This window comes from Terrapene carolina, unplaced genomic scaffold (genome assembly GCF_002925995.2).
Source record: "Terrapene carolina triunguis isolate 2854851 unplaced genomic scaffold, T_m_triunguis-2.0 Scaffold27434, whole genome shotgun sequence".
Taxonomy (NCBI): Eukaryota; Metazoa; Chordata; order Testudines; family Emydidae; genus Terrapene; species Terrapene triunguis.
The window spans coordinates 89-7,323 of record NW_020691785.1 but is presented as its reverse complement, the minus strand read 5'-3'; the positions used below and the strand labels follow the sequence as shown (position 1 = coordinate 7,323).

Genomic DNA, 7,235 nt, shown 5'->3' with positions numbered 1-7,235 from the left:
AGAAAACGCCCCATTATTTATGTTTAGCTTCTAGCCACCTTCAGTGGAACCAAATGGCTGTAGCTGGGGAGAGATGTGGTCAAGAACCCACCTTTCCCAGTGCTCTCAAAGCAAGATACTTGCATGTCATGGGAGAAATTGGGTGAAGGAACAAGACGGGAGAGAGAGTGACAAATATATTGGAGGAGGTGGTGAGGGAAATGATAACAGTGAGATTCTGCTCCAAACTTGGCAAGTTTGGAGCTCTGCTGCCCACCTATAAGTTATTGGTGGACAAAAAACAATCTCTTATGTCTCAAAGCAGAAAACCCATTCTCCTTTCTTCTCTTTTTCCTAATCTTTCCTGTAACTCAGATAGCTAAAAATTCAGACTTCCTGGAATGAGTCATCTCTGGGTTAAAACCAAGCAAGAAAAGTTGTAGCCCCAAAGAACAATTTTTTTTCAACATTATGAGAGAAAATGAGGTTGTAATTGTATGAGATTCCATATGTAACTAACTGTAGGGTTTGCTTCTGTAAATGGAAAAGCTGTATACTATTAATCTGTGTTCAGAGAACTTTATCAAATAAGACACTTGCCAAAAAATTAACCTTTGGCTGTTGTAGCAATGCTTCTCCACTTTGCTGTTATGAAAACTTGTGTAGCACTGGTGAAGTACTAAAGATGAATCATAATGCTGCCTTTTTATCCTTGGTTTGTAAGACTCTGGTACTTTGCTGTTTGAGTCAAGGCTGTATAGAGGAGAAAAAATATCTTACCCATTGTAAAGAAGCTACCATTAAACATAATAGGAAACTATAAACTTACGCAACTGAATTTTTATTTATCATTCTGTTAACCACAAATTTGCAGAGGGAAACATATATTACTACTAAGAGTGCTATCGTATGAGTTAGTTTTTTTTTTTTCTAGTTTTCCTGAAGAATGTTTCAAAATAAACTGTATTTAAATTGCTTTTGAGTGCATATTTGGAAGCCTTTGCTAATGTCAGTGTATCTACTCAAGTAGTTATTTTCAATCTTAGTCCTAAATTGAAAGACACTTAGAAGTCTGAATAATTGCAAAGAGTAGACTTCAGAAGAAAGTGAGCAACTGGACTCCAATCTGAACTTTGCAGGTATAACAGAAACGGAAAAAGATTTTTTTTTTTTAAATTATGTTTGAAGCTTCATCTTTAAATGTCTCCTAATTAAGCTTGCCTACAGTTTTACAGACGCAAGCTTTACAATTCTCCTGGCATGAATAGGTATCTTCTGCATGTCAGTTTAAAAGTTGGTGTAATGAGGACTTTAAAAATATAGGCAGGATAGGGTTTTGGAACTTGTTTCCTTTTGAGTTCAACTGTCTTCAGCTGGCTTGTGTTGGTGCTGACCCACTCTGATATAATGACAGTTTCTCAGTAGTTGTCCAAATATAGCCATCTCCATAATACAGATTATCAATTCTGCTTCCATTGAGAGATCTGGCAGGAATTCCCAAAAGTAATCAGGTTTGATCCTGTGGCAACTGCAGATGTGCCTCAGGCACACCACTCTCCCATACCTATTCTTCTTCTTTTGAGTGCTCATGTCCATTCCGTATTAGGGATGTGTGCTTACCACATACACCAGTGCCAGTTTTTCCCTTAGCAATATCCATAGGGGACTGGCTCTGGTCCCCTCTAGTGTGGCGCCCACGTGGCACTGTATAAGGAGCGCCACTGGCTCCCCTCACCCTCGGTTCCTTCTTCCCGCCAGTGACGGTGCTGGAAGGTCCACTGCTTCGGCTAGCGTTAATTATTCTCCGTTCTTGCGAACTTTGCAGAACCTGTAGTTTAGTTGTATATAGTTAGTAGTTGAATTACTTATTCTTAGTAGTAGTTCTTAAAGCCTTCCCCAGGCTTTAAGCCCTGCAATTGCTGCCCATGCCCATCAGCAATCTCCATAGCAGCTCTTAGGTACTTGGGCAAAGGGCATATAAGCAACAAGTGTTGTACTTGAAAGTCCTTCAAAACCAGGACTAAAAAGGAGCATGACAACTGCCTTGGAGCGCTCCTGATGGAGTCGGCACTCACTCCGGCTACTGACTCGGTACTGAGCATCGGTGTGGAATGCCCAGCTGGCACCGTCCATAGGCCGGCACCATTCCCTCTCCATGGCTCTGGCCAAGAAGCCAAAGAAGACTGAGGGGACGATCTCCTACATCCCGCAAGAAAAAGGAGAGGGCTGGGGGCAGGCCAAGACCTGCGCTGGGTAGCTCAGTGCCCCTCTCTCCTCTCTTCTCCCCTCCCCTCCCCCAGGAAGTCAAACTCCAACTCAAGGTGAGCGGTGCAGCCCATCCCATACCTTGCCTGCGTCCCTGGATAGCGACACAGACCTCCGTCAGCTTCAGGTGCCATAGATGCCCGAAGCTCTGCAGGCAGCTCAGGAGATCCTGATGCTCCCGGTGCCACCCACACCGGCTCCGGCGGTACCCAGGTCTCGGGGTAAACCCGCCTTGGGACCTCCGCATACATCCCCACCTCAGCGGCACCATTCCCGATCGCGAGGGACGTCCCGCCACCGCTCTCCCACCCAAAGTCGTCACACCTTAGAGCCAGAGAGGCTGGTTTAGCGGAACCCTTTTCGGTCCCCGGACCTTGGGCATCAACAGCGGGATTTGAGGCGTACCTCGCCAGTAGCCTGACGCAAAACCACCGAGGCACGTACCCCCCGGCAGGAGCACCTAGACCGACCCCTCGCGTTGCCAAGAGCTCGGGACTGATCGGGGGACCGAAGCCACTGGTCATCAGCATGCTGTCATCAGTCTCCGAGACGGGGATCACCATATTCGGGAAGATCCTCCCGGCAACCGACTCATGATAGCTCCCAGTCCCACTCAATTGAAATCAGATTTTTTGAATTAGCTCTACTTTTGGTCTGGTGCTCAGCTACTACAGTTGTGGGGAAACAATGAAGACTCTAGATAGCTTTTGCTGTTCACCTCTCTGACGTCATCCCAGTTGCTTTGCTTATCCCTCATCTTTAAGGAGTGTAGAAGAGTGCATCTTGTATGCTGAAAAAGCATCTTCTCAACTAGATATAGAAGTATGGCTATGACACACTGGGTTTCTCGGAACTACTCTCAGGAATTTTGTATTGAAATTGCGTCTTGTCTAATGAACATTCTGGTCTGGAGAGCTTGGGTCAGTCTTTCTTGATGGATCATTGATGCTGCAAGCACATTTTTGTTCTTTCTTTCATCTCTTGCCACCTTTGTTTTGGCCATTTGCAGGTCTGATGGAAGATAACCTAGTGGCCTGAAGAAGTAGTCAATCTGTAGCTGGATGATACCCTGTAGTTACATATAGTTGAATTGGCTAGGATGTGCCATCTGGTCCAGATGCAACTCACCATCATGTCCTGCAGCATGCCTAAAAGCACTCCTGAGCTCCTTTATGCTCATCATACAGCCTTCAAGGCAGTCTGCATCAATTAGGGCCTTGAAGGACCAGAATCAAGGTCGCTGGGCTTAATCTGGTGCAGATGAGTGTCAATTTAGCTCATGTCATTTGACAGTAATGCAACAGATTCACTTATTACTACAAGAACAATAGCTGAACTGCTGCCAAGCTATAAGGACACTTTGGGGCAGAACAACTTTGGCAGCTAAGTTCAGACCCCTTCATGCCAGAGACAGGCAGCGCAGCCATGTCATCATCTTTATGGACAAAAGCGTTGCTTAGTTCTGACATCAAGACACACATCTAAGTTCAGATAATTTTAGATTCTGTTATGGAATCTATTCCCCTATCTAGGGATGCCCAAATGTTATTCTCTTTCCTTCTGTAAGCTCCAACTTCTGGGTTCCATTTGTTTTAGAGACACCCACGTGTAGCTATTCAGTTTCCACATATTTGAATCTGGAGATGGGTATCTCCTGGATAAAAGAGAATTACTTGTCTGTAATTCTTGCTCACTGAAGATGGTCAGTTTTGGATTAACAGTCCCCAACCCTGACTCCTCCCCCAAGTTTGGTGGTTCTGTAATTTGTATGCACACATAATTGGCTCCTTCTAAGAGTTACCACTTCTTCTTTCAAAGGAAACCTCATTTGGGCTTTTAGGTTCTTTCCCAATACAATAATAAACTGACATTGGATTGTAGGTGTTGGGAATAGGACAGCATAGCAAGTGTTTGAGACATACCTTTTGGATGCCTCAGAGGCTCAAATCTTAAACTATGGGAGTTCCTGACTGGTCTCATGCAGGAAGCGTTGACTCAAAAATGGGAATCGATAGAGATGGCTGTACTTAAGAGACCAAGAATTACAGGTAGGTAATCTTCTCTCTCCTTTTCTTTATAGGTTTGGAAGAGCAACATTCTAAGATACTGAAAAATCTGGACTTTTAATTGTATACTTCCTAAAGAAATATAAGGCGTCGAAAATTGTAGCCTCCTTGCAATTTATTTTATGGTATCTGTACCTCTTACTTTTTTCTGTATTTTATATTCAAGAAACACCATGAGCACAGTAAGTATTTTCTTAGTCAGTTATGCATTTACTTCATTATCTCGTTCTTTATCATTTTTAGACTTGTAGCCACTTGTGCCATTTCAAAATATAATGTGTGGTCTGAACAACCTGGAGAAAATACAGATTGTAATACAAGTAAATTAAGATGCCATGTAATCCCATATTCTGTCCTGTTTAATGTCTCTAGCTATTGTTAGTATTACTCCCAAAAAAACCTTAACGTTGGGAATAGTCCTGTTTTTGTCCAAACTAACTGAAGTAGTCAGTTTGAATCTAACAGTTGATGTAATCGTGAAATAGCCCTCTTGATCACCAGTGATCACAGAAAGCACCTTTCCTGCCTGGCCCAACTGGTAAGAAGCATTGTGGTGGTGCCTTTACTTTGGCATTTCCAATTCAGATATTGGAATGAATTCGTACAAAAACATGTATGCTTTAGTCTTTCAGTTAGCAGCAATTAAAAACATTCTATCTCTAAAGATCAGGTCTGCATTAATAATAGCTTTAAAAAACAAACAAATATTCTTTTTTTCTCTTAGACTCAAAGAAAACGTCGTGGAGGAGCCATCAATTCTAGGCAAACTCGAAAACGAAACAGACTGGTAGCTTCAGCTACAGAAATGGCTTCAGAAGCAGAGCCAATAGAACTTGAAGAAAGTGGTAAGCTTTAGAATAAATAAATTAATAATAATAATGGGGAAAAATTGCTTCTGGAGCGTTGGGAGCCCAGTTCACATGCAGAGGCAGATTATGGGTTTTGGGGGGGCTACCCACCCCTTCTGCCTGCAGTCCCCCTGTCTTCCCACACACACACCCCACATTCTTGCCACCTCCTGTTCAGATGTACTTGTACTGGTATCAAAGTAAACCTTCAGAACCCAGTTCTTAAAGGGTGGGAGGGGTGGGAAATGCTTGTTGAAGGATAGCCAGTACAGAACATTGGTGTCCATCTAACTTCCTAATCCTAAACAGTTTAGAGGATGGGTAGAAATTTGCTGTACTATTCTTTAGGCTTACTCTTCAAGATAGAGGCCTTCAGACAACTTGTTTCTCAAAAACGTAGCACAACAGGGTTAGAAATGTAAGGACTTTTTCTTTGCCTTCTGAATGTATCTGTACCTATGACATAGGGAAGGATAGCAGAGAGAAGTCCTGGAGGCCAAATTTAGGCTGCTAGGTAAGAGATTGAAGTCCAGGACCTCCTTGATAACATTCATAGACTATCAGGGTTGGAAGGGACCTCAGGAGGTCATCTAGTCCAACCCCCTGCTCAAAGCAGGACCAATCCCCAGACAGATTTTTTGCCCCAGATCCCTAAATGGCCCCCTCAAGGATTGAACTCCTAACCCTGGGTTTAGCAGGCCAATGCTCAAACCACTGAGCTATCCCTCCCCCCATATTAAAGTAATACATCCAGTTTATATTGATACTTACCTCACACAAGTTATCACACCAAGTTTAAGAAAGTGAAGTATGTGCACGGGGAGGGGAGAACAACTGCTGCAGTTTTTCTATTGCTGCAAATCAAAACACGCAATAGTAGTATTAACTCTCCTAGCATTTTAATGAGAGCCTGAGAGATGTGTTCAATGTCTGCCTTAAAGGAGAGGGTTGGGGAGGGAACACAAACTATCAGCATTTAGTAAATGGTAGCATTCTATAGGTTCATGCCTCAACCTTGTTGTGGAATGGCAGGTGTTATACAGCTCTACATGCATGATCTTGACTCTTATCATTGTATTTTAAGCTGGTGAAGAAGTAGTAGATCTCACATGTGAATCTTCTGAACCTGTAGTAGTTGATCTAACTCACAATGATTCTGTTGTGGTAAGTAACTATTGGTGCACTTATCCAAATACTCTAGTCAAATTAGGTTAATGCTGTGCTTCTTAGAGGTTAGAACTTGGAAGGAAACTAAAGCCACAATTAGATATCTCAGACCATGTTATCAAAATGGTCTGGATAAAGGTAATGCATTGACAGTGTAGGTAAACACAGCAGCCATTATTTGCTAAACAATAGCATCTCCCACAGCCTTGGACACTAGAACCTCTTACAGGGAAATTTTCTGGGATTATACCAGTGCACTCTTTGAAAAGTATCTTGGTGAAATGTCATGTAAAAATGCAAACTGGAGACAGTAATGTCCATCTTTAAGCACAGATGTCATCTGTGTTTAAATGATAGCATATGGTAGCCCTTTGAGGTCATGCAGCTTTTTATTTAAAAAAAAAAAAAAGGTTCTAAATAACTGAAAACTGCCCATTTCTTGTTCTTGAACACTCAGTTCTAAATAGTGTACATAATCACCGCCCTCAGTGCATGTTCCTAAATGATAACAGAGTACTGTCAGTGTTACTTTCAATCTAACACTTAGAGGGAACTTGCTTCACTACTGTGTCAGGCACTTGTGGAGGATAGTCAGGACTTTCTGAAAGGACATATTGATAACATGCTTTAAGTAAAGAAATGTGGAAGATTATGGGTTTAAGATGTTGATGAATAATTATTTTTTTACTGAAATGAATTTTCTACTATCATGTTTCAAAATATGTGCATAAAACAAAATGGATATATTGAATGTCAGTCTGACAAGAATTGGGAACATAATGAAAAGAGGTGGCAGACCAAAACTTTAAAATGGATTCCTAAAGTTCAGCTCATTGGTCCTTATTCTGACACCTACCTAAGTGTCCTGACTTGTGAACGTGCATTAACTAAAAAGCAACAGAGAGTCCTG

At 42.2% G+C, this 7,235-nt stretch overlaps 1 protein-coding gene across 1 annotated transcript; it reads left to right on the top strand.

Annotated features, from left to right (window-relative positions):
- Positions 1–2,287: 2,287 nt before the first annotated feature.
- LOC113408947 (E3 ubiquitin-protein ligase RNF4-like) lies at positions 2,288–6,368 on the top strand (the record flags this gene model as incomplete). Its single annotated transcript, XM_026662433.2, has 3 exons — positions 2,288–4,492; positions 5,035–5,155; positions 6,243–6,368. Coding segments are annotated over exons 1-3 (307 nt in total), but the record flags the coding sequence as incomplete, so codon positions are not given.
- Between the last annotated feature and the right edge of the window lie 867 nt (positions 6,369–7,235).